The sequence below is a fragment of the Carcharodon carcharias genome, chromosome 25, assembly GCF_017639515.1.
Source record: "Carcharodon carcharias isolate sCarCar2 chromosome 25, sCarCar2.pri, whole genome shotgun sequence".
Lineage (NCBI taxonomy): Eukaryota > Metazoa > Chordata > Chondrichthyes > Lamniformes > Lamnidae > Carcharodon > Carcharodon carcharias.
The window spans coordinates 25,548,403-25,575,954 of NC_054491.1; the positions used below are offsets into that span (position 1 = coordinate 25,548,403).

Consider the following 27,552-nt stretch of genomic DNA (forward strand, 5'->3'; position numbering starts at 1 on the left):
ACATTTCAGGGGATATTTCAGAATAAACAGAATAGATACATTCCAACAAGAAAGAAACATTCCAAAAGGAAGGGCCGACCATCCATGGTTAATTAAAACAATTAAAGTTAATATCAAACTTAAAGAAAAATCATATAATTGTGCAAAAATGGGTGGCAGGCCAGAAGATTGGACAGAATATAAAAAACAGCAAAGAATGACCAACAGATTGACAAGGAAGTAAAAATTAGAGTATGAGAAAAGGCTCACTAGAATTATAAAGACAGATAGTGAGAGTTTCTATAGATATTTTAAAAAGAAAACAGTTAACAAAATGAGCTTTGGTCCTATAGAAAGTGAGTCTGTGGAATTAATAATGGAAAATAAGGAGATAGCAGATGAATTGAACAGATATTTTGCATCAGTTTTCACTATAGGAAATACAAGTAACATCCCAGAAGTAGCTGTAAGTCAGGAAATGGAGGGGAAGGAAGAACTCAGGAAAACTACAATCACTGGGGAAGTGGTACTGGGAAAATTATTGGGGCTGTGGGCTGACAAATCCCCAGGTCCTGATCAACTTCATCTGAGGGCCTGAAAAGAAGAGTCTATTGAGGAGGTTGATGTGTTGTTTTTAATTTTCCAAAATTCCCTCAATTCAGGGAAGGTTCCATTAGATTGGAAAATAGCAAATATAACTTCTTTATTCAAAGTGAGAGGGAAACAGAAAGCAGGAAACTACAGGCCAGTTAGCCTAACTTCTGTCATAGGGAAAATGTTAGAAGCAATTATTAAGGATCTTATAACACAGCACTTAGCAATTCAGGGTAATCAGACAGAGTCAACATGATTTTGTGAAAAGGAAATCATGTTTAACCAATTTACTGGAATTCTTTGAAGGAGTCACATGTGCTGTGGATAAAGGGGAACCAGTGGATGTACTGTACTTAGATTTCCAGGAGGCATTTGAGAAGGTGCCACATCAAAAGTTATTACAGAAAATAAAAGCTCATGGTGTAGGGGTAACATGTTGGCATGGATAGACGATTGGCCAGCTAACAGGAAGCTGACAGTTGGCATAAATGGGTCTCCATAAATCTGGTTGGCAGGAAGTGACGAGTGACTGGGACTTCAACGTTTTACAATTTATATAAATGACTTGGGTGAAGGTACTGAAGGTATAGTTGCTAAATTTGCTGGTGACACAAAGATAGGTAGGGTAGTAAATTGTGAAGAGAATATAAGGAGGCGACAAAGAGACATAGAGAGGTTAAGTGAGTGGGCAAAGATTTGGCAAATGGAGTATAATGTGGGCAAATGTGAAATTGCCCATTTTGGTAGGAGGAAAAAAAAGATTATCTAAATGGTGAGAGATTGCAGAGCTCTGACATTCAGAGGGATCTGGATGTTCTAGTGCATGAATCACAAAAAGCCAATATGCAGCTACAACAAGTAATTAAAAAAGTTAATATAATGTTATTGTTTATTGTGAGGGGAATGGAATACAAAAGTAGGGAGATTATGCATGAGTTACACAGGGCACTGGTGAGGCTACATCTGGTTTAATGTGTACAGTATTGGTTTCCTTATTTAAAGAAGGATGTAAATGAGTTGGAAGCAGTTCAGAGAAGGTTTACTACACTAATACCTGGATTGGGCAAGTTGCCTTATGAGGAACATTTGGACAGGCTAGACTTATATCCGCTGGAGTTTAGAAGAGGCAACTTGATTGAAACATAGAAGATCCTGAGGAGTCTTGGCAGGATCGATGTGGAGAGGATGTTTTCTCTTGTGGGAGAATCTAGTACGAGGGGCCGTTGTTTAAAAATAAGGGGTCGCCCATTTAGGACAAAGATGAGAATTTTTTTCTCCAAGAGGGTGTGTCTTTAGAACTCTCTTCCTCAAAGGTCAATGGAAGGAGAGTCTTTGAATATTTTTAAATCGGAGTTAGATAAATTCTTGTTTAACAAGGGGGTGAAAGGTTATCGGGGGTAGGCAGGAATGTGGGGTTGAGGTTACACTCAGATCAGCCATGATCTTATTGAATGGCAGAGCAGGCTCGAGGGGCTGAGTGGCCTCCTCCTATTCCAAATTTGTGTGTGTGTGTGTGTGTGTGTGTGTGTGTGTGTGTGTCAACAAGGGGATATATATGTATGTGTGTGTGTGTGTGTGTGTGTGTGTGTGTGTGTGTGTGTCAACGAGGGGATATATATGTATGTGTGTGTGTGTGTGTGTGTGTGTGTGTGTCAACGAGGGGATATATATGTATGTGTGTGTGTGTGTGTGTGTGTGTGTGTGTGTCAACGAGGGGATATATATGTATGTGTGTGTGTGTGTGTGTGTGTGTGTCAACGAGGGGATATATATGTATGTGTGTGTGTGTGTGTGTGTGTGTGTGTGTGTGTGTCAACGAGGGGATATATATGTATGTGTGTGTGTGTGTGTGTGTGTGTCAACGAGGGGATATATATGTATGTGTGTGTGTGTGTCAACGAGGGGATCTATATATATGTGTGTGTGTGTGTGTGTGTGTGTGTGTGTGTGTGTGTGTGTGAACGAGGGGATATATATGTATGTGTGTGTGTGTGTCAACGAGGGGATATATATATATGTGTGTGTGTATGTGTGTGTGTGTGTGTGTGTGTGTGTGTGTGTCAACGAGGGGATATATATGTATGTGTGTGTGTGTGTGTGTGTGTGTGTGTGTCAACGAGGGGATATATATGTATGTGTGTGTGTGTGTGTGTGTGTGTGTGTCAACGAGGGGATATATATGTATGTGTGTGTGTGTGTGTGTGTGTGTGTGTGTGTGTCAACGAGGGGATATATATATATGTGTGTGTGTGTGTGTGTGTGTGTGTGTGTGTGTGTATCAACGAGGGGGTATATATGTATGTGTGTGTGTGTGTGTGTGTGTGTGTCAACGAGGGGATATATATATGTGTGTGTGTGTGTGTCTGTGTGTGTGTGTGAGCAAACCAGGAGAGAATGTGTGTGTGAGAGTGTGAGTGAGCCAGGAGAGGGTGTGTGCCATCCCTTGGTACCAGAGGGTATTAACAGCACAAAGCAAGGGACCGGGGTCACAGGGTACAAAGCAGGTTCCCTCCTTTCCCTGAAGGATGTGAATGTACCAGCAAGTACCCAGCAACTTCACAGTTACTTTACCTGGTGGCAATCACTAATTTCCAAATTTACTGAATAAACAACTTGCTCACGGTGGAACTTGAAGTCTAGTTCCTTAGTTTTTGAGTTCAGTGAGTGTCAGCACCTTCAGGAGAGGAGAGAGACCCTATACCCCAGTGAGAGTCAGGAGAGGAGGGGACCTGTACCCAGTGAGAGTCAGCACCTTCAGGAGAGGAGGGGGACCTGTACCCCACTGAGAGTCAGCACCATCAGGAGAGGAGGGGACCTGTACCCCAGTGAGAGTCAGCACCTTCAGGAGAGGGGACCAGTACCCCAGTGAGAGTCAGCACCTTCAGGAGAGGAGGGGACCTGTACTCCAGTGAGAGTCAGCACCTTCAGGAGAGGAGGGGACCTGTACCCCAGTGAGAGTCAGCACCTTCAGGAGAGGAGGGGACCCGCACCCCAGTGAGAGTCAGCACCTTCAGGAGAGGAGGGGACATGTACCCCAGTGAGAGTCAGTACCTTCAGAAGAGGGAGGGGACCCTGTACCCCAGTGAGAGTCAGCACCTTCAGGAGAGGAGGGGGACCTGTACCCCAGTAAGAGTCAGCACCTTCAGGAGAGGAAGGGGACCCTATACCCCAGCGACAGTCAGCATCTTCAGGAGAGGAGGGGGACCCGTACCCCAGTGAGAGTCAGCAACTACAGGAGAGGAAGGGAACCCTGTACCCCAGTGAGAGTCAGCATCTTCAGGAGAGGAGGGCACCTGTACCCCAGTGAGAGTCAGCACCTTCAGGACATGAGGGGGACCCTGTACCCCAGTGAGAGTCAGCACCTTCAGGAGAGGAGGGGGACCCGTACCCCAGTGAGAGTCAGCACCTTCAGCAGAGGAGGGGGACCCGTACCCCAGTGAGAGTCAGAACCTTCAGGAGAGGAGGGGGCCTGTACCCCAGTGAGAGTCAGCACCATCAGGAGAGGAGGGGACCTGTACCCCAGTGAGAGTCAGCACCTTCAGGAGAGGAGGGGACCTATACCCCAGTGAGAGTCAGTACCTTCAGGAGAGGAGGGGACCTGTACCCCAGTGAGAGTCAGTACCTTCAGGAGAGGAGGGGGACCTGTACTCCAGTGAGAGTCAGCACCTTCAGGAGAGGAGGGGACCTGTACCCTAGTGAGAGTCAGCACCTTCAGGAGAGGAGGGGGACCCGTACCCCAGTGAGAGTCAGCACCTTCAGGAGAGGAGGGGGACACGTACCCCAGTGAGAGTCAGCACCTTCAGGAGAGGAGGGGACCTGTACCCCAGTGAGAGTCAGCACCTTCTGGAGAGGAAGGGGACCCTGTACCCCAGTGACAGTCAGCATCTTCAGGAGAGGAGGGGGACCTGTACCCCAGTGAGAGTCAGCACCTTCAGGAGAGGAAGGGACCTGTACCCCAGTGAGAGTCAGCACCTTCAGGACATGAGGGGGACCCCGTACCCCAGTGAGAGTCAGCACCTTCAGGAGAGGAGGGGGACCCGTACCCCAGTGAGAGTCAGCACCTTCAGCAGTGGAGGGGGACACGTACCCCAGTGAGAGTCAGCACCTTCAGGTGAGGAGGGGACCTGTACCCCAGTGAGAGTCAGCACCTTCAGGAGAGGAAGGGGACCCCGTACCCCAGTGAGAGTCAGCACCTTCAGGAGAGGAGGGGACCTGTACCCCAGTGAGAGTCAGCACCTTCAGGAGAGGAGGGGGACCCGTACCCCAGTGAGAGTCAGCACCTTCAGGAGAAGAGGGGGACCTGTACCCCAGTGAGAGTCAGTACCTTCAGGAGAGGAGGGGGACCTGTACCCCAGTGAGATTCAGCACCTTCAGGAGAGGAGGGGACCTGTTCCCCGGTGAGAGTCAGCACCTTCTGGAGAGGAGGGGACCTGTACCCCAGTGAGAGTCAGCACCTTCAGGAGAGGAGGGGGACCCCGTACCCCAGTGAGAGTCAGCACCTTCAGGAGAGGAGGGGGACCTGTACCCCAGTGAGAGTCAGCACCTTCAGGAGATGAGGGGACCCTGTACCCCAGTGAGAGTCAGTGTCTTTCATTGAGCAGGGTAAAAAAATAAATCCAACATTTCAGTAAGACATTAAACTGAGGCTACATTAGCCCTTTCAGATCCCATGGCCCCTATAATCAAAGTTCCCTCACCCTTGTCGCTCACCCAACAACATTAAACACAGAGATAAAAACAAAAAAACTGCGGATGCTGGAAATCCAAAACAAAAACAAAAACAGAATTACCTGGAAAAACTCAGCAGGTCTGGCAGCATCGGCGGAGAAGAAAAGAGTTGATGTTTCGAGTCCTTATGACCCTTCGACAGAACTGAGTTCTGTCGAAGGGTCATGAGGACTCGAAACGTCAACTCTTTTCTTCTCCGCCGATGCTGCCAGACCTGCTGAGTTTTTCCAGGTAATTCTGTTTTTGTTAACATTAAACACAGATCATCTGGATATTCGCATCATTAGTCTTCTGGAATCTTGCTGTGCTTGTTGGGTTTCCTCTGTTACAGTAGTTATAACTGGTCTTCCAAATCTCATCATTGGCTATAAACCGCTTTTTAACATTCTGAAGTCATGATAGGCACAACAGATTTCAAAGTCAAATAATTCCAGCTGCAGTCATTCTCATTTTAACTTTAAAACATCTTTCATTTAGATGACTTTTTAAACTAACTGATCACAGCACAGGAACATTATTAAACAAAATTCAACAGGGAGCTATAGAGAGGAATATTAAGCCAAGACGCCCTGGGTTTTAAGGAGCGTGTTAAAGGTGGGAAGAAATGTAGAGGGTTGAGGAGCGAATGCCAGAGTTTATGACCAAGCTAGAATATCTGATAGAGACAAGTGAAACTGAGTAGCAGAGAAAGAGGGAGACAGTGAGCAAATACACCGACAACTTAAGAAGCAGAACAGGTACAAGATTTAAGGAGACCAGCCCGATGCTGACTGCTGTCAAAGACTGTGAAATGTGGAGAAAGTCTGATACCTGAAAACAAGGCCCAGACAGCTGAAGGCATGTCTGCCAATGACGGAGCAATTCAAATTATTGATGCTTCTGAGGCTGGAGTTAGAGGGTTTCCTCGCAGCAGGAGGTTAGAAAGATAGGGAGGAGCGAGGAAACATGGAACGAATGGAAAACAAAAGATGAGAATTTTAAAATTTATGGGAATTAGCTTGTGTTTCAGGAGCCATCTGAGCAGCTTTAGCAATCCCATGACAACCTAAAGTAGGTCAGCAATGGCACTGGCCATCTCCTTATCACCAGTGAAACTGGATCCTAGCTGTCCTGTTTCGATGGAATGATATTCAGCACCATCAAAAAAACAGCTGCAAGTAAGTGGAGCCCAGGATATCGGAGCAAGCAATGGGAACGTAAAATTGGTGCTTACTCCTTTTGAAATAAAAGACAAAAAATGTTTCTCTCAATAAGCAACACGGCTCAACAGATTATTAAATCCAAATATGTTTTCTTCTATAACTTTCCTCAATGTTTTTTCTGAAGGTGCAAACTCTCTGGGGTACAGAGCATGTCCTCTCCAAGAGAGGGAATGCTGCACTCCTAAAGGCGCAGTGCTAAGGGAGTGCGAGACTGTTGGAGGAGCAGTACTGAGAGCTACCGTCCTGTGTGCCATTGAGTCCTGGCCAATATTTATACCTCAACTTCACTAAAACAGATGGTCAGGTCACCATTATTGCTCTGTGTGGGGTGTTATTTTGTGCAAATTGTCTGCCACGTTCCTTAATTTGCAACAGGGAGAACACTTCAAAAGTACTTAATTGCCTGCAAAGCACTTTGGGACATTGTGAGGTTGTTAAAGGCTGCAGAGAAATACAAGTCTTCCTTTTTCTCTCCTATATCTCTGACAGCAATAGTGCAACAAATCACCATAACTAACCAATTGTGAGAGAGAGAAAATATTCAGCTGAATGTGTGTCAGATGAGCTGAAGGTTTAAGATTTCCGTGTCACACTGACGGCGGCAGAACTACCTGAATTCTAAAACCCAACAGAAGCTGGGATCATTTTTAAGTATTGGTCTGACTTTTCACACACACACACACACACACACACACACACACACAGACACATACACACACACACACAGACACACACACACACAGACACACACACACATGCCACACACAGACAGACACAGACACACACACACACACACACACCACACACACACACACACACACACACACAGACACATACACACACACACACAGACACACACACACACACACACAGACACACACACACACGCCACACACAGACAGACACAGACACACACACACACACACCACACACCACACACACACACACACACACAGACACACACACGCTCTCTCTCTCTCAAGAACGAGGAGCAGTAGGAGACCATTCAGCCCCTCGAGCCTGTTCCACCATTCGATAAGATCGTGGCTGATCTGACTACAGCCTCAACTCCACTTTCCTGCCTGTCCCCCATAACGCTTGACTCTTTTGTCGATCAAAATCTAACTCAGCTTTGAATACATTCAATGGCCCCAGCCTCCATTAGAATTCAGTTCCACAGCGAACAAAGACTAACCACACTCTGGGAGAAAAAAATTCTGCTTACCTCAGTCTTAAATGAGAGACCCCTCATTTTTAAACTGTGACCCTAGTTCTAGACTCCCCTGGAAGGGGAAACATCCTGTCAGCATCCACCCCACCAGGACCCCTCACGATAAGATCACAACTTAGTCATCTAAACTCCAGTGGACACAGGCCCAATGTGTCCAACCTTTCCTCAAAAGATAAACCCCTTATCCCAGGAATCAGTCAAGAGAACCTTCCCTGACCTGCTTCTAATGCAATTATATCATTTTTAAAGTAAGGAGACAAAAACGGTATTCTCTAGTTATTCCCCGAAGCGCGGGTGGTTACTGTCCCCAGACAGGGCGGCCCTGCTACCTGCTGCTACTCAGGCTCCACAGCACCAGGGCCTGTTCCCTTTCTCCCTCTGCGCTGAGTTACACAGCCTCCGATCGGCCTTTCGCCAGGGCACCAAGCCTGAGGACCGAGTCACATCGCGAGCGCTCGGGGGTGGGCAGAGAGCCTGGCGTCCGCTTGCATGCTCGGGGGGCACGGGTGCTGGCAGCGCCCTGCTCGGTTTCTAACCTTGTCGATGTTCCCGCGCCCTCCAGGAGACTGCGGTTTCCCAGTTTTAAGCAGCGCAGGCCGCCTCTGTTCCAGACTGCTTTCCAACAGAGGAGCAGCAGCCTGTACAGGCCGTGTAACCGTGGAAACAAGCTGTTGCAGAGAGAGCATGAGGCAGGAGCCAAAGTAAAGCTGTCGAACACTGTGTGTCCTTGTACCCTGGCCAAGAAGCTGGCGTGGGACCTGCAGCCCAGCTGAGGACAAAACTTTCGTCAACACTGATATAGGACGGGGGCTGCAGGGTGGAAATCGAGAGGGAGAGAGGAGAGAACCTGGGCGAGAACTTCCGCGGGTCGCCGAGAGGGTCACATAGGCCCCAGAGCCGTCGGGAATTTAAAACACACAGACTGAGAGATGACCAGCAGCCGTCATTCAGAGACAGAGAGTTAACCTGTCATTGGACCTTGGTGGGGGCAGTGGGGGGGGAGAGAAAGACAGAGGGGGGGAGAAAGAGAAGGGGGGGGAGAAAGAGAGAAGGGGGGGAGAAAGAGAGAAGGGGGAAGAGAGGGGTATGGCAGGGAAGCGAGGGGGTAAGGGGGGGAAGAGAAGGGGAAGAGAGGGGTATGGGGGGGAAGAGAGGGGGGAAGAGGGGGGAAGAGGGGGGAAGGGGGAAGAGAGGGGGAAGAGAGAGGGAAGGGGGGAGAGAGGGGGGAAGAGAGAGGTATAGGGGGAAGAGAGGGGGGAAGAGGGGGGAAGGGGGAAGAGAGGAAAGAGAGGGGGAAGCGAGGGGTTAGGGAGGGGGGTAGAGAGGGGAATAGAGAGAGAGGGCGAGAGAGAGAATGGGGGAGCGGGAGACAGAGTTGGGGGAGGGAGAGAGGAGAGTGAGAGTGAGGGGGCGGGTGGGGTAGAGCCTCCCCCCCCCTGCACAAGCATTTCTGGGTCAGTACCAGCTGGACCTGTGCTGACCAAACCTCTCTGGCATCCTCTGCCCTTTGCACCCACCTTGCCCCACTGCTTCCCTAAACTCATTCACTCATGGTCTCTCTCTCCCCGCAACCTTTCACCTTGCCCCCACCCCCACCCTGACACACCCTCACTTCCCACACTCTTCGGTCAGCACCCCTAACTTCTCTGCCGCTGCTCAGCACCATTTTATTTCAGTTGTGCTAAAGTTGCCTCTTCAATGTGAACTGCTGCTCAGGTGTATTTCTGGAAAGGGACAAAAGAAATAGGAACAAGAGTTGACCATTCAGCCCATCGAGCCTGTTTGGCCATTCAATACGGCCATGGCTGATCTCGGACTTCAACTCCACTTTCCTGTCTGCTCCCCACATCCTTGATTCCCTGAGGAACCAAGAATCTGTGTATCCCAGCCTTAAATATATTCAACGATGGAGCATTCACAACCCTGTGGGGTAGAAAATTCCACATTCACAACCCCCATGAGTGAGGAAATTTCTCCTCATCTCAGTCCTAAATGATCGGCCCCTTATCCTGAGAGTGTGTCCCCGTGACAGGGGGGAGGGACATAGTGAGCAGACTGCTCAGAAAGAGTGCCTGAGAGTGTTTCTAAACTTTGTTATATTCTGATGTGAAATAATCCTCAGGAGTATAAACATTTCAGGGTGATATTGTGCTGTGTGTGTTCTGTGGACACAGTGAGCACACTTTCTGAATAGCTGTATTTGTGCAGATCTGTATCACAGGCTTTGTTGTAATTTCCTGTTGTTTGAACTTTTCACCACTGCAACTAAGCTATCTCTGAATCCCAGCCTCACAGGAGTGCGCACTGTCGGTGACCCACATGGGATCCCTGCTGTCAACACTGCTGCTGAGGTGGTTCACAGGGAATCGAAGCAGAGTCAGTAATCTGAGTTTATCAATATTTTATCGGAAGCTTTTACTGTGTTACTGTTGAGAGTTGTGGTGACCATGTCATTCACTAGGTCTCTGGGTAAATGACAATCTCTACCTGAAAGCCTGATTCAACCTGTGAAAGAAAGAAAGGACTTGCATTTCTATGGTGCCTTGCACCACCTCAGGACATCCCAAAGAGCTTTATAACCAATAAAACACTTTCAAAATGTAGCCACTGCTGTAATGTGGAAATGTGGCAGCCAATTTGTGCACAGCAAGCTCCCACAAACAGCAGTGTGATAATGGTCAGACAATCTGACCTTCTGTACTGCAATTGTCCACCTGTAATTGCCATGAGGAGGTAACAGTGATGCTATCTGTAACAGTTTAGCACAAGTGAGTGCCTTGACAGTCCAATTCAGTTAGCCATCCACAGATTCCATGGCTGATCTGAATGTAACCTCAACTCCAAATTCACACCTACTCCCAATAACCTTTCGCCCCCTCATTAATCAAGAATCTATCTAGCTCTGCCTGAAAAAATATTCAAAGACTCTCTTCCTCAAAAGACAGTGGAAGAGAGTTTCAGAGAATCATGACCCTCAGAGAAAAAATTACTGCTCATCTCTGTCTTAAATGGGCAACCCCTTATGTTTAAACAGTGACCCCTAGTTCTAGATTCTCTCACAAGAGGAAACATCCTCTCTACATCCACCCTGTCAATACCCCTCAGGATCTGAAAGGTTTGATCAAGTCGCCTCTTACTCTTCTAAATTCCAGTGGATACAAACCTAACCTGTCCAGCCTTTCCTCATAAGACAACCCACCCATGGCTGGTATTAGTTTGGTGAACCTTCTCTGAACTGCTTCTAACACATTTACATCTTTCCTTAAATATGGTGAACAATACTGTACACAGTACTCCAGTCTCACCAGTGCCCTGTATAACTGAAGCATAACCTCCCTACTTTTATATTCAATTCCCCTCACAATAACCGATAACAATCTATTATCTTTCCTAATTACTTGCTGTGCCTGCATACTAACCTTTTGTGATTCATGCACTAGGACACCCAGATCCCTCTGAATCTCAGAGCTCTACAATCTCTCACCATTTAGATAATCTTTTTTATTTTCTGCCAAAATGGACAATTTCACATTTTCCCACATTATACTCCATTTGCCAGATCTTTGTCCACTCACTTAACCTATCTATGTCCCTTTGTAGCCCCCTTACATCCTCTCAACTTACTTTCCTACCTATCTTTGTGTAATAAGAAAATTTAGCCACCATACCTTCAGTCCCTTCATCCAAGTCATTTGCATAAATTGTAAAAAGTTGAGGCCCCAGCACTGATCCCTGTGGCACACCAATCATCACATCCTGCCAACCTCAAAAAGACCCATTTATGGCTACTCCCTGTTTCTTGTTAGCCGCCAATCTTCTATCCACACTAATATGTTACCATATTCCATCAAGATGCTGTGAGATGTTGAGATTGAGATCAGGTGCGCTGCCCTCCTTCTGAGCTGTCCTGTGATGGATGAGTACGATGAAAGGGTGATGAAGCTGAAGTGCTTTGAATTTTCTGTGTGTTTGTGTGTGTTTGGTGGGTGTCAGGGTGGTGGATGTAAGGGTGTGTGTGTGTGTGTGTGTGTGTGTGTGTGCGGTGGGTGTCAGGGTATGTGTGTGTGTGTGTATGTGGTGGGTGTCAGGGTGTGTGTGTGTGTGTGTGTGGTGGGTGTCAGGGTGTGTATGTGTGGTGGGTGTCAGGGTGTGTGTGTGTGTGTGGTGGGTGTCAGGGTGTGTGTGTTTGTGTGTGTGTGTGTTTGGGTGTCAGGGTGTGTGTGTGTGTGTGGTGGGTGTGTGGTGGGTGTAAGGGTGCGTGTGTGTGTGGTGGGTGTCAGGGTGTGTGTGTGTGTATGTGTGTGTGGTGGGTGTCAGGGTGGTGGGTGTCAGGGTGTGTGTGTGGTGAGTGTCAGGGTGTGTGTGTGTGTGGTGGGTGTCAGGGTGTGTGTGTTTGTGTATGTGTGGTGGGTGCCAGGGTATGTGTTTTTGTGTGTGTGTGGGGTCTGTGTGTTTGAGAATCTAAGGACTGGGATGCGTCTTTGGAATGGATCTGAAATCAGATTAATTATCCCACGATGATTATTCCTGTTTGTGCTCCTGACGCAACATTTCCAGGATCTCTCTCCCTTTTTACTTTTTTAATTCACTTCCAGGATGTGGGTGTCATTGGCAGAGCCATCCCTAATTGCTCTTGAGAAGATGGTGGTGAGACACCTTCTTGAGCCGCTGCAGTCCATGTGGTGTAGGTACACCCAAAGTGCTATTAGGAAGGGAGTTCCAGGATTTTAACCCAGTGACAGTGAAGTGACAGTGGTATAGTTCCAAGTTCTCACTTGACTTGGCTTAGTTCTCCTGGAAGTTTGAGTGCTCTGCACAGAGAGCTGCACTTTCTCACAGTCCAACTCTGATCAGTTTGTGAATTCTCACCCCAACTCACTCTCGGCTTAAAACAAACATCACATGGAGAGTCGGAGCTGTACTTTAATGCTCAGATCGATTTTGTGTAAACTATGTGCCCTTTCTTTTAAGTATTTCACCTTGTCTAAGATGGAGTTACTGATCAAACAGACTGTGGTACAAATGTGTTTTTATCTGATACTTCCCTGAGACCATAATCTCACTTTGCTAGCAAACCAGAAGTCCATCTATTGCCAATGAACAGAGCGATTGTCAACTCCTCCTGTCCAAGGTCAATACTGAAACTTGCTTTGAGAACTAGAAAGGAAAATATGAATTGTGGATGTAACTGAGCTGCTGAGAATTCCCATTCTGTTCTGGTTTTTAACCAACTCCTTTCAGTTTGAAATACTTAATTTTGGAACATTTTTGGTAATTAGAAAATTAAAAGGCTGAAGCCATTATTGTAGAAGTTTTGCTACTTGTAATATTTCCTTTCCTGAGATTGTGTGTTGATGACTGACACGTGTCATGTGTGGGATTGTATGTCTGACGTATGTTTACTGGGATTTGTACATTTACTGTGTTTGGCACTCAGGACAGTCTATCAACACTTTCTGTTGGAAAGATTCTGAACGTCTTGATATACAAGCTATGAATCTTTCTGAATGGGGCAGGTTCTGAAGGAGACAGCGTCAATAATAAGGGTTACACCCAGTTACACCCACATTGGTTGCTTCCCTTCACATGGATTTTTGGTTGACTCGATCCCTCTGGAATTGTCACCTCCCATCTGATATTTAACCATCTGTTAAATATCCCATAATCCTGGTCCAGACAGATTTGTGTGGCTTTTCTTTAGCTGTGATATTAATGCATGAAATATTTTGGCTGTCAGGCTGCTCTATACTCTGATTTACAAACAAAATCTCCTCCACTTTTAACACTTGCTCAAGGCTTCTTAATTTCATACTCAGCTTATTCTTCACTCACTAACTCAAAATTGAATAATCTGCCTACATCATCATTAACTATCACAGTGACTCATCAGCACTAAGATCTGTGTGTTGCTCTGACTAATAGAATGCTAAGTCCAGGGAACCAAGGGCAATTAAAGGAAAGTTTTAATCTGTATCTCTAACCAGTGCTGTACCTGGCCTGGTGGTGTTTGGGACTACAGTGTGGAATACTGGAACTCTGTACTGGTGGGGTCAGTGTCACTTATAACATTCGGGTACAGTACTGGTGCGGACGGGTCTGTCACTGTATAACACTGGGGTACAGCACTGGTGGGGACAGGACTGTCACTGTATAACGCTGGGGTACAGCACTGGTGGGGACGGGACTGTCACTGTATAACACTGGGGTACAGCATTGGTGGGGACGGGACTGTCACTGTATAACACTGGGGTACAGCATTGGTGGGGACGGGTCTGTCACTGAATAACGCTGGGGTACAGCATTGATGGAGACAGGTCTGTCACTGTATAAGACTGGGATACAGTACTGGTGCGGACAGGTCTGTTACTGTATAACACTGGGGTACAGTATCGGTGGGGACAGGTCTGTCACAGTGTAACGCTGGGGTACAGTACCGGTGCGGACAGGTCTGTTACTGTATAACACTGGGGTACAGTACCAGTGCGGACAGGTCTGTTACTGTATAACACTGGGGTACAGTACCGGTGCAGACAGGTCTGTTACTGTATAACACTGGGGTACAGTACTGGTGTGGACAGGTCTGTCACTGTATAACACTGGGGTACAGTACCGGTGGGGACAGGTCTGTCACAGTGTAACACTGGGGTACAGTACCGGTGGGGACAGGTCTGTCACAGTGTAACACTGGGGTACAGGGTTTGCCAGCGAGAGGAGTAGGATTTTGACGGGGATAGATTAAGGATTACAGCTTGGTGATAATGATGATTCACAGCCATTGCACCGGGAGCTGACACTGGAAGTTAGTTTAATTTCTCAAGAACAGAAATTCTTCAAAAACCAAGTTATTTTTAAATTACTTCCTCCTCATTTATCTTTTAGTCTATTTATGCAAAGAATGACTTGCGAATGATCGATAAAATAAATCTTAGATTATATTTTAGCTTTTCCCAATGTTCCTGTTTGTTTGTGAGGGGCTTGGGGCTTCTGTGAGATCGGAATTATAAATCATCTCTCTGACTCCACTGCTCATTTCCCCCACTCTATCAACCCTCCCCTCCTTCTCCACATATCTCTGCCCTCGTCTATCTGCCCTCTCTCTTTCTCTCCCTCTCCAACTCCCTCCTCTCTCTATCCTCCACTTTCCATCTTATCATTTCCCACCCTCTATCTCGCCATCTCTATTCCCCTGTCATCCCCTCATCCCTCCTCTATCCCCTCTAACCCCTTATCTATTCTCCACCTCCCTCAATCTCCCCCCTCCTCTGTCCTGCTCCTCAGTCTCTTTACCCCTGCCCCTCTCTCTCCCCTCTGCTGCCCCCCCCTCCACTCCCACCCCCACTCTCTCCCCTCCACTTCCCCCTTCTCCTCCACTCCCCCCCACTCTCTCCCCTCCACTCCCCCCTCTCCTCCACTTCCCTCCACTCTCTCCCCTCCACTTCCCCCTTCTCCTCCACTCCCCCCCACTCTCTCCCCTCCACTCCCCCCTCTCCTCCACTTCCCCCCACTCTCTCCCCTCCACTTCCCCCCTTCTCCTCCACTCCCCCCTCTCCCCTTCACTCCCCCCACACTCTCTCCCCTCCACTCCCCCCCACTCTCTCCCCTCCAGTCCCCCCCACTCTCTCCCCTTCACTCCCCTCCCACTCTCTCCCCTTCACTCCCCCCCGACTCTCTCCCCTCCACTCCCCCCCCATTCTCTCCTCCACTACCCCCACCCCAACTCTCCCCTCCACTCCCCCCCATTCTCTCCCATAATCTAGGCTGGTAGTTAGCTGGTAGTTACTAGTTAACAGTAGTTAATGGCCCTGAGCTCGCCCCACCACATACCCCTGACAAAATTAATCTAACTGCAGGTATCTGTTGTTGTTGGGGCCGGTTCCATTTGGTTGAGAGTGAATAGGATTTACCTCAAGTCAAAGCAGGTGACAGTCGCAGTCTGTGAATACAAAACTGAAAATACAAAATCTGTAAAACTCTAAATACAAAACTGAACCTTGCGAGAATGTTTTTAAATTTATATTTTCCAGCACTGATGAAAAGGTGTCACTTCCATCTCTCATGATCTAAGTGGAGCACCCAGAGCTTTAAATAGATCGTGTACAGCATGTCCACTTACGTTATTGAAATCTCTCACCATTTCCTCATCACCAGGTTTGGATGGTTAACCCTTTAAACCTTGCCCACAAGGACTGTAATAACTAACTAACTGACATCCTGAAGTAGAGCTGCAGCCACTGCCAGTGAGGTCAGTAAGACAAACTCATTTCATACAGGCAAAGGAAGCTGGGTTAGAGAGAGGGGGAACAAGGCAGCAGCAGTGTGGACGAATCTGGAGCCAGGAGAATAGTCTGCACACATTACAGCATCAAACCCGCATTTATATAGCGCCTTTCATGTTCTCAGGATGTCACAATGTGCTTCACAATCAATCACTTTTGAAGTCACTGTTGTTTTGTAGGCAGAGTACAGCAGTCAATTTTTACACAGCAAGATCCCTTAATGGCTTTCTTTTCAATTCTCCAGATAAGTACATCACTGTGAAGTTAAAGAATTGACCATGTTGGTGTGGGACTAGAGTAATGTGTAAGACCAAACCAGGGAAGGACAGCAGATTTCCTTCCCTAAAGGACATTAATGAACTAGGTAGTTTTGACAATCCAACAGTTCCAGCGTCACTTTTACTGAGATCAGTTTTTCATTTCTGATTACATTTTGTAAACTCAATTCCAGTTCTCCATCATATTCTCTGAATGGTGAGTGCAGTAACAAGAAGCACATCGGGACCACTGTGTCATGTGAAAGGAACGACCAGTTAATGTGTTTTGGTGGTGTTAGTTACAGGTATAATGTTGGCTATGGGGCTTGAGAAAACACACATTGATAGATGTGGCCTCCATTTAGCATCTCAGCCAAAAGACACACCAATAGTGCAGCACTCCCTCAGGACAGCCCCTAACATGATGCTGTGCTCCCTCAGTACTGACCCTCCTACATATGCAGCACTCGCTCAGCACTGACCCTCCTACAGTGCAGCACTCCCTCAGTACTGACCCTCCCACAGTGCAACACAGTACTGACCCTCCTACAGTGCAACACTCCCTCAGTACTGGCCCTCCTACAGTGCAGCACTCCCTCAGGACTGCCCCTAACATGATGCAGTACTCCCTCAGTACTGACCCTCCTACAGTGCAGCACTCCCTCAGTACTGACTCTCCTACATATGCAGCACTCCCTCAGCACTGACCCTCCTACAGTGCAGCACTCCCTCAGTACTGACCCTCCCACAGTGCAACACAGTACTGACCCTCCTACAGTGCAACACTCCCTCAGTACTGGCCCTCCTACAGTGTAGCACTCCCTCAGGACTGCCCCTAACATGATGCAGTGCTCCCTCACTACTGACCCTCCTACAGTGCAGCACTCCCTCAGTACTGACCCTCTGACAGTGCAGCACTCCCTCAGTTCTGACCCTCTGACAATGGAGAACCTTCTCTCAGTTCTGATCTTCTCTCAGTATTGCTCTGGTGGTGTCAGCCTAGATTATGTACTCAAGTTGCTGTGTGCAGGTCGAGTACGTGGCCTTCTGACTCAGAGTTCAGAGTGCTACTCACTGAACCAATCTGTGGGAACAGGTTCAGCGAATTCGTCAGTCCCAAACTGGTGATTCTACCCAGAGGACATGTTCTTCCAAAGGAATGAACTGTAACATTTAATCTCTCACAGCTCACAACTAAAGGTGGCAGTGCAAGCGATGCAGCAACTCAGTAATCCAGCAGCATTAGGCACTGGGTGGCACCGAAAATTAAACTTTCAGCCATGCAACTTGTGCATTGCGCAGTAATGTCATTTGACTGGTATTGCAGAGACCCAGGTTACTGGTCCCGGGTCTTGTTGGGACGCAGGTTCAAATCCCACCACGGCAGATGGAGGAATTTGAATTCAATAAAAATCTGGAATTAAATCCCTAATGATGACCATGAAACGATTGCTGATTGTTGTAAAAACCCATGTGGTTCACTAATGTCCTTTAGGGAAGGAAATCTGCCGTCCTTACCTGGTCTGGCCTACGTGTGACTCCAGACCCACAGCAATGTGGTTGACTTTTAATTGCCCTCAGAAATGGCTGAGCAAGCCCCTCAGTTATACCAAACCGCTAAAAAGCCAATACAAAGTCCTGAAACCAGACAGACAACACGGCATCGACCTAGGCACCAAAAACGACAACGGCAATCTCAGCACTGTCGACCCTGCAAAGTCGTCTTTACTAACATCTGGGGACTTGTGCCAAAATTGGGAGAGCTGTCACATAGACTAGTCAAGCAACAGCCTGACATAGTCATCCTCACGGAATCTTACCTTACAGGTAATGTCCCAGACTCCATCATCACCATCCCTGGGTATGTCCTGTCCCACCGACAGGACAGGCCCAGCAGAGGTGACAGCACAGTGATATACAGTCAGGAGGGAGTTGCCTGCGAGTCCTCAACATTGACTCCGGATCCCATGAAGTCTCATGGCATCAGGTCAAACATGGGCAAAGAAACCTCCTGCTGATTACCACATACCGCCCTCCCTCAGTTGATGAATCAGCGCTCTTCCATGTTGAACATCATTTGGAGGAAGCATTGAGGGTGGCAAGGGCACAGAATGTACTTTGGGTGGCAGATTTCAATGTCCATCACCAAGATTGCACTGGTAGTACCACCACAGGTTGAGTTATAAAGGACATAGCTGTGAGACCACTAAGCTACGGGATCAATCCTGGTTCAATGAAGAGTGCAGGAAGGCATGCCAGGGGCAGCACCAGGCATACCTAAAAATGAGGTGTCAACCTGGTGAAGCTACAGCACAGGACTACTTGCGTGCCAAACAGCATAAGCAGCAAGCGAGAGACAGAGCTAAGTGATTCCACAACCAACGGATCAGATCTAAGCTCTGCAGTCCTGCCACATCCAGTCGTGAATTGTGGTGGACAATTAAACACTCACTGGAGGAGGAGACTCCATAAATATCCCCATCCTCAATGATGGAGGAGCCCAGCACATCAGCGCAAAAGATAAGGCTGAAGCATTTGCTACAATCTTCAGCTGGAAGTGCCGAGTGGATGAGCCATCTAAGAAACAGCTGAAGGCACTGGATAGTGCAAAGGTTATGGACCCTGACAATATTCCAGCAATTGTACTGAAGACTTGTGCTCCAGAACTTGCCACGCCCCTAACCAAGCTGTTCCAGTACAGCTACAACACTAGCATCTACCCAGCTATGTGGAAAATTGCCCACGTATGTCTTGTACACAAAAAGCAGGACAAATCCAACCGGGCCAATTACCGCCCTTTCAGTCTACTCTCCATCATCAGTAAAGTAATGGAAGGGGTCATCAACAGTGCTATCAAGCGGCACTTGTTTAGCAATAATCTGCTCACTGACGCCCAGTTTGGGTCCCGCCAGGGCCACTCAGCTCCTGATCTCATTACAGCCTTGGTTCAAACATGGACAAAAGGGCTAAACTCCCAAGGTGAGGTGAGTGTGGCTGCCTTTGACATCAAGGCAGCATTTGACCAAATGTGTCATCAAGGAGCCCTAGCAAAACTGGAGTCAATGGGAATCAGGGGGAAAACTCTCCACTGGTTGGAGTCATACCTAGCACAAAGGAAGATGGTTGTGGTTGTTGGAGGTCAATCATCTCAGCTCCAGGACATCACTGCAGGAGTTCCTCAGGGTCGTGCCCTCAGCCCAACCATCTTCAGCTGCTTCATCAATGACCTTCCTTCCATCATAAGGTCACTCACCATCCTGACTTGGAAATATATCGCTGTTACTTCACTGTCACTGGGTCATAATCCTGGAACTCTCTTCCTATCAGCATTGTGGGTGTACCTACATTACATGGACTGCAGCGGTTCAAGAAGACAGCTCACCACCACCTTCTCAAGGGCAATTAGAGATGGACAATAAATGCTGGTCTAGCCAGAGACACCTACACCCCATGAATAAATATATATAAACAAATACCAATCGGTTCACCATGTCATCAGTTGCATGGAGTTCTGAACAGACGGAGGAGAAACACACCATTTTCACACCATGCAGAAATTCACAATACATTGGTAATCTCACTCCCATATGCTAGAGCACTGCTGGCTTGGAAAGTGCTACTGAGGTTGAGAGTGAGGCACATGGTTGGAACATTGTAGAGAGAGCTTTAACCTATGCAGTACCTGTCCTGAGAGTTTTTGATGGGGGCAGTGTAGAGGGAGATTCACTCTGTATCTAAACCTGTGCTGTATCTGACTTGGGAGTGTTTGATGGGGACAATGTAGAGGGAGCTTTATTCTGTATCTAACCCCATGCTGTACCTGTCCTGGGAGTGTTTGATGGGGACACCGTAGAGGGAGCTTTGCTCTGTATCTAACCCCGTGCTGTACCTGTCCTGGGAGTGTTTGATGGGGACAGTGTAGAGGGAGATTTACTCTGTATCTAACCTCGTGCTGTACCTGCCCTGGGAGTGTTTGATGGGGACAGTGTCGAGGGAGCTTTACTCTGTATCTAACCCCGTGCTGTACCTGTCCTGGGAGTGTTTGATGGGGACAGCATAGCGGGAGATTTACTCTGTATCTAACCCCGTGCTGTACCTGCCCTGGGAGTGTTTGATGGGGACAGTGTAAAGGGAGATTTACTCTGTATCTAACCCCGTGCTATACCTGCCCTGGGAGTGTTTGACGGGGACAATGTAGAGGAAGCTTTACTCTGTAGCTAACCCCATGCTGTACCTGCCCTGGGAGTGTTTGATGGGGACAGTGTCGAGGGAGCTTTACTCTGTATCTAACCCCGTGCTGTACCTGTCCTGGGAGTGTTTGATGGGGACAGCATAGCGGGAGATTTACTCTGTATCTAACCCCGTGCTGTACCTGCCCTGGGAGTGTTTGATGGGGACAGTGTCGAGGGGGCTTTACTCTGTAGCTAACCCCATGCTGTACCTGCCCTGGGAGTGTTTGATGGGGACAGTGTAAAGGGAGATTTACTCTATATCTAACCCCGTGCTATACCTGCCCTGGGAGTGTTTGACGGGGACAATGTAGAGGAAGCTTTACTCTGTAGCTAACCCCATGCTGTACCTGCCCTGGGAGTGTTTGATGGGGACAGTGTAGTGGGAGCTTTACTCTGTATCTAACCCCGTGCTGTACCTGTCCTGGGAGTGTTTAATGTAACAATACATGCCTGAAACGATTTATTTTCCAGCACCAACATGACCTGAGGATTTTGGGTTTGTAACTGAAAATATCATCAGACATTAACACAGTTCACATATCCCAGTGAAAGAAAGTAAAACTGCAGTAAACTCTGTCCCAGAATAACACAAAATAATAAACTAGTAACATTTTTAAAAGATCACAGGCTGCAATTTGAACTGGCACCAAATTTAATTTCAACTGTTAACACTTACAAAGTTAAATACATAACATAACTGATCCTTTAGTAATGTGAATAATCACATCATGAGAGTGCAGCAAGTGTAAGCACACGTCTGTTAGTGAATTAATCCCGGTGACACCACAATCTAAACCAGAGGGAGGAGTTAAAACAAACTAAAACTTATATTTAAGTTGTTTCATCTGTTGGTGTTCTTCTGCAGAAATTACATATAAAAGCATAAGCACCTTCTCTATAAACAGCTTACAATTCCATCAAAAGGTGCATTCTTCATAAACTTACCAACTCCAAACACGTCTAAATTCAAGGCCATTGAGACCCTTTATGATGTGAAATAAGGGAGGAGACAGAAAGTTTTCACCATCTTCCACTCTTGATGTTCATGAACTGCGTTTTCAGCAGAAACAATATACTCCCAAGGGAAAATTCCCTGTCCCTAACCAGTATAAATTCCCCTCAGGGTTAGAGACAGGAATCCAATTCTCAGCATTCAGATGACAAACACAAACCACAAGATCAGACCCTCTTCCAATCTCATTGCCCCATGTTTTCAGCTCCTAAATGGCTCTGCTGTTGCTTGAGAATTCAGGGTTACATAGTCCTAGCTGGCAGGATGGGAAAGCGCTAACACAGGCTTAGCTATCTTAGCACAGAATGGAATGTGAATCTAAAATTATCCTCTTCCTTCATTCCCTGATAAGGAATGCAATGACAGACAAGGCCAGTTGGTGTAGCAGTAAAACCCTAGGACATTACAGGGGCAACAGCTGAACCCTTTGAGCTGATCTTCAAGCCAGTGTTGAGAACCTGACACCCAGATCATTTCTGCGTCTGGACTCCACGTTGATCACACGATTTTTAAATGCAGAGGCACTAATTGGACCGGAAGTAAATTTGACACCCAATTTGTGGCTCCAGGTGCTGAGTGAAAGCCGGCACTAGCTGGAGAGGGCCACTTTTCAAAGGCAAATGGCAGCCATGGCTGGGTTTTCCATTGCTGAGAGGGATGGAGCAGGGAGGAAAGCAGAAAGCCTGGAGCCTGATGGTCCAAACAAGTAGCCAAATGCTCACTCATCAGGTACTGAATCTGCTCTGTTCAAACAATGGCAATTTTGTACCACTACACAAACACCTCAGTTTGACAATCTATTTTTTAAAGAATATTTTAAATCATCAGCAACAATAAACAATGGTTTCCTGCTGTGCTTTCAACAGCTGGGCACTGATATGCCAGAGACCATTCATTCTTCCTGTTCTTCACAGAATCACAGAATCTCACAGTGCAGAAGAGGCCCTTCTGCCCATCGAGTCTGCACCAACACATGAGAAACACCTGACCTACCTACCTAATCCCATTTACCAGCACCTGGCCCATAGCCTTGAATGTTATGATGTGCCAAGTGCTCATCCAGGTACTTTTTAAAGGATGTGAGGCAACCCGCCTTCACCACCCTCCCAGGCAGTGCATTCCAGACTGTCAACACCCTCTGGGTAAAAATGTTTTTCCTCACATCCCCCCTAAACCTCCTGCCCCTCACCTTGAATTTGTGTCCCCTTGTGGCTGACCCTTCAACTAAGGGGAACAGCTGCTCCCTATCCGCCCTGTCCATGCCCCTCATAATCTTGTACACATCGATCAGGTCGCCCCTCAGTCTTCTCTGCTCCAATGAAAACAACCCAAGTCTATCCAACCTCTCTTCGTAACTTAAATGTTTCATCCCAGGCAACATCCTGGTGAATCTCCTCTGCACCCCCTCCAGTGCAATCACATCCTTCCAATAATATGGCGACCAGAACTGCACACAGTACTCCAGCTGTGGCCTCACCAAGGTTCTATACAACTCCAACATGACCTCCCTACTTTTGTAATCTATGCCTCGATTGATAAAGGCAAGTGTCCCATATGCCTTTTTCACCACCCAACTAACATGTCCCTCCGCCTTCAGAGATCTATGGACACACACGCCAAGATCCATTTGTTCCTCAGAATTTCCTAGTGTCATGCCGTTCATTGAATACTTCCTTGTCAAATTACTCCTTCCAAAGTGTATCACCTCACACTTTTCAGGGTTAAATTCCATCTGCTACTTATCTGCCCATTTGACCATCCTGTCTATATCTTCCTGTTGCCCAAGACACTTAACCTCACTGTTAACCATCCGGCCAATCTTTGTGTCATCCGTAACCTTACTAATTCTGCCTCTCACATAGTCATCTATGTTGTTTATATAAATGACAAATAATAGGGGACTGAGCACAGATCCCTGTGGTATGCCATTGGACACTGGCTTCCAGTCACTAAAGCACCCTTCTGTCATCACCCTCTGCCTCCTACAACTAAGCCAATTTTGAATCCACCTTATCAAATTACCCTGGATCCCATGTACATTTGCCTTCTTTATAAGTCTCCCATGTGGGACCTTGTCAAAGGCTTTGCTGAAATCCATATAAACTACATCAACTGCACTACCCTCATCTACACACCTGGTCACCTCCTCAAAAAATTCAGTCAAATCTGTTAGGCATGACCTCCCTCTGACAAAGCCATACTGACTATCCCTGATCAAACCCTGCCACTCCAAGTGGAGATAAGATTCTCTTAGAACCATAGAAAAGTTACAGCACAGAAGGAGGCCATTCGGCCCATCTTGTCCATGCCTGCCCGACGATACCCAGATGCCCTTTCTAATCCTGCACCTGGCCCATAGCCCTGCAGCTTACATCACTTTAGGTGCAGATCCAGTTACTTTTTAAAAGAGTTTAGAGTTTCTGCCTCTACCACCAACTTGGGCAGCAAATTCCAGACACCCACTACCCTCTGTATAAAAAAGGTCTTCCTCATGTCCCCCACCCACCCCCCACACCTTCTGCCACTTATCTTGAATCTATTTCCCCCGGTTCTAGAATTCTCCATCAAGGGAAACAATTTTATCCTGTCCACTATATCTATTCCCCTCATAATTTTGTACACCTCAATCAAGTCACATCTCAGCCTTCTTTGTTCTAAGGAAAATAACCCCAACCTATCCAATCTCTCCTCGTAGCTACTCTTTTCTAACCCTGGCAACATTCTTGCAAACCTTCTCAGCGTTCTCTCCAGAGCCATTACATTCTTCCTGTAATGTGGTGACCAGAACTGCACACAATACTCCAGTTGTGGCCTCACCAGTGTTTTATAACATTCTAACATTATATCCTTACTTTTATATTCTATACCTCTGCCAATGAAGGAGAGCATTCCATATGCCTTCTTTACAACCTTGTCTACTTGAACTGCTGCCTTCAGGGACCTGTGTACTTGTACGTCAAGATCTCTCACTTCATCTACCCCTCTCAGTATATTCCCATTTATTTTGTAATCCCTGTAACTCTTTGACCTCCCTAAATGTATGACCTCACACTTCTCTATGTTAAAATCCATCTGCCACTTTACCTCCCACTCCACCAACTCATCTATATCGTTTTGGGGATTTTGGCTATCCTCTACACTATCTACTACTCGGTCAATCTTTGTGTCATCTTACCTTTGAAAATTTGATTCTGTTCCTGTCCAGCCCATGAACAAGTTCTTCAACCAGCTTTTACAGCTAGTTAATTGGGGACGTGCATTGTGCCAGCCTTCCCTTTAAAAATCCTAGTACATCACAGAGGTTGGTAGACTGACACACTATCTGGGAACACTAGTTTCAAAATGTGCCCGTACCTGAGCTCTCCCCTATGATCTGCACCTGGTCGGAGAGAGGAGGCACAAGGCTGGGCCTCTTAAAGTGGCCCACGGCTTGATAACAAAATCCCAAGCACCTCCCTCCAACTTCAGGGCTTGTACAGAATAATGAACGTGCACCTCAAAAGAAAATCAAAGTTTACAACTCAAATATAGAGTGAGAGTTCCCAATAGTCAGTCAGCACTTGTTCAGTTTTGGATCAGATGGTTGAAGTTTCAAATGGGCTGCCTGGAAACTATTTAAATTGTAAACCAGACACAAAAAAAAAAAATCTTTTTTTAATAAAAATTCAATTGTTTCCTTATATGGGTTGTTGAACATCAATTCTGATTTTCACCGACAATGAATCAACCCTTAGAATTGAATTCAGGATCCATTTCCAAACACACACTGTACTAGGCTAAAGGTCACAACTCAAAACACAAGTCCCTACTGCAAGATTTCCCTGCCCACATCTAGTTCATTAAAAGGACCACAACACTGAAATGAACAAAGGAAAAGGAGGCCATTCAGCCCCTCAAGACTGTTCCTTCATTGAATTAGATCATGGCCCATCTGTATTTTAACTCAGTTAAAACCCTCAGCAGTCCCAGTTTTGAAATTTTCAATTAAATCCCAGCCTCAACACCTTTTTTTGGGAGGAGAGCGGAGAGGAGGGGAGGGGGAGGGGGGGAGGGATGGGGGAGGGGAGACAGTTCCAGGTTTCCCATTCCCCTTTGTGTTAAGTGCTGCCTGATATCACCCCTGCAGGGCCTGGCCCCAATTTTACGAGATTCTGACTCCCCGCAGCAGAGGAAATAGTTTCTCTCTATCAACCATATCCAATCCTTAAATCAGCTTAAAACACCTTAAACAGTTAGATCACACCTTGATCTTCCGTGTTAAAAACAATCCCAGCCTTGTATACAAGTGACTTTAACATTTTAAACATAATAAAATGTCCCCAAGTGCTCACTCCTCCCGTAACTGGCTGGTAGTCGGCGAGTGAGTGAACAGTGCTCCAGCCACAGCATCTCCTGCAGCCTGAGGGAAGCTAAGGAAGCAGCAGGCAGCTCACCGTGATCCAGAGGGGTGCAGGATTCCTGACCCAGGATTTACCATCATTGCTCTGTCCCGTGTAAAGGTCTCGCTCCAGCTGCTTCATGGATGTGAAGTCAAGTCACATTCAGTCTGACTGCAAACATGCTGGGGCAGCAAATGACAGACACACCCTCCGACCCAGTCCCCAGGCTACAACATCCAAAAAAAAAACACACACGCATCAAGAGCAGTCTTTAAAGGTGAGAGAGCCCCAGAAGCCAGCTCAGTCCAGGAGGCTCCCCCCAGGTAACCCTGGGTGCTTCATCTTGTTCCACCTGTAAAACCGGCAGCTGCTTCCCCAGGGAAGGTGCTCGGAGATCAGCAACTCCACTCCATGCTGCATAAAGCAGCAATGTTCTAACACAAGGCCATAGGTTTCCAGAAAAGGTAGGAGGAGCCATGAAACTTCCTGCTCAGGAACAGATCCAGGTCCAGATCAGGTGGGAGGACTGGCCTGGGAGGACCTGACAGTCTGATTTGGGTTTTGACGGTTGGAATGAGCATGGTCTCCTGGTCTCCTGGTCTCCCGGTCTCCTGGTTTCCTGGTTTTCAGGGTGGGGATTTGTTGATTTGCAATTGGCAATGGGGGTGGGGAGCTGTCAGCCAGTTAGGGATCATTCGACGCCTCAACAAGAAACTTTATCTCTTTCTTTCAGGTGCAAAGGAACGCAAGCTCCAACAACTTATCGACACCAACACCCATCCAGGTCCTTCCACCCCTGTCTGTCCCACTGTCCCCATCCCGTCTTCCAATCCCAGCCCCGGCTGTGTATTCACTATACCCCCTGACCTTCCCCCCTCTGATGCTGAATGTTCAATGCTCAACAAAGGACTCAGTTTCATACCCTTACACCCTCACCTCAATGAATTTTGGGCTTGGCACGATGCTGAACTCTTTTCTGCTGCCTTCGTCTCTGTGCTCACTTCTTTGGGCAGGATTCCTCTCCCCGTTCAACGGATCCTTTTACCCGCTTCCGATATTCTCCCTCCACCTGGACCCCTTCCTCTGGATTCTTACCTTCTCTTAATCTTTTCATTGAGAACTGTCGGCATGACGTCAGTCGTCTCAATTTCTCTGTTCCTCTCACCCATTCTAACCTGTCTCTTTCTGAACTTGGCCGCACTCTGTTCTCTCAGGTCCAACCTGCTGACAAGGGTGGTGCTGTTGTTGTCTGGCGCAATGACCTCTACCTCGCAGAGGCTGAGCATCAACTCACAGACACTTTCTCCTACCTCTCCCTGGACCATGACTCCACCACTGAACATCAAGCCATTGTTTCCAGGACTGTCACTGACCTCAACTCCTCTGGAATTCTTCCCTTCACAGCTTCCAACCTCATTGTCTCCCAACCTCGGACGGCCCGCTTCTACCTCCTACCCAAAATCCACAAACAGGACTGTCCTGGCAAACCGATCTTGTCAGCCTGTTCCTGCCCCACGGAACTCATTTCTCGCTATCTTGACTCCATTCTCTCTCCCCTTGTCCAGTCCCTTCCCACCTACATCCGTGATTCCTCTGACACCTTATGTCACATCAACAATTTCCAGCTCCCTGGCCCCAACCGCCTCCTCTTCACCATGGGCA

General features: G+C 47.3%; 1 protein-coding gene across 3 annotated transcripts in view; it reads right to left on the bottom strand.

The window, feature by feature from the left end:
• The window catches only part of LOC121269629 (ubiquitin carboxyl-terminal hydrolase 2-like), a 101,723-nt gene extending 75,661 nt beyond the window's left edge, over positions 1-26,062 (bottom strand). Inside the window, exon 1 of one of the 3 annotated variants that reach the window (XM_041174371.1) lies at positions 25,945-26,062. Coding sequence is in view for 2 of the 3 variants with exons in the window: in XM_041174370.1 (XP_041030304.1) it covers positions 21,445-21,475 (31 nt within the window). In the remaining variant the exon portion in view is untranslated. Of the gene's footprint in view, positions 1-21,444; positions 21,598-25,944 lie in introns of those variants that run through there. The other 2 variants (XM_041174370.1, XM_041174372.1) reach the window with 2 other exon arrangements.
• Positions 26,063-27,552: the final 1,490 nt, after the last annotated feature.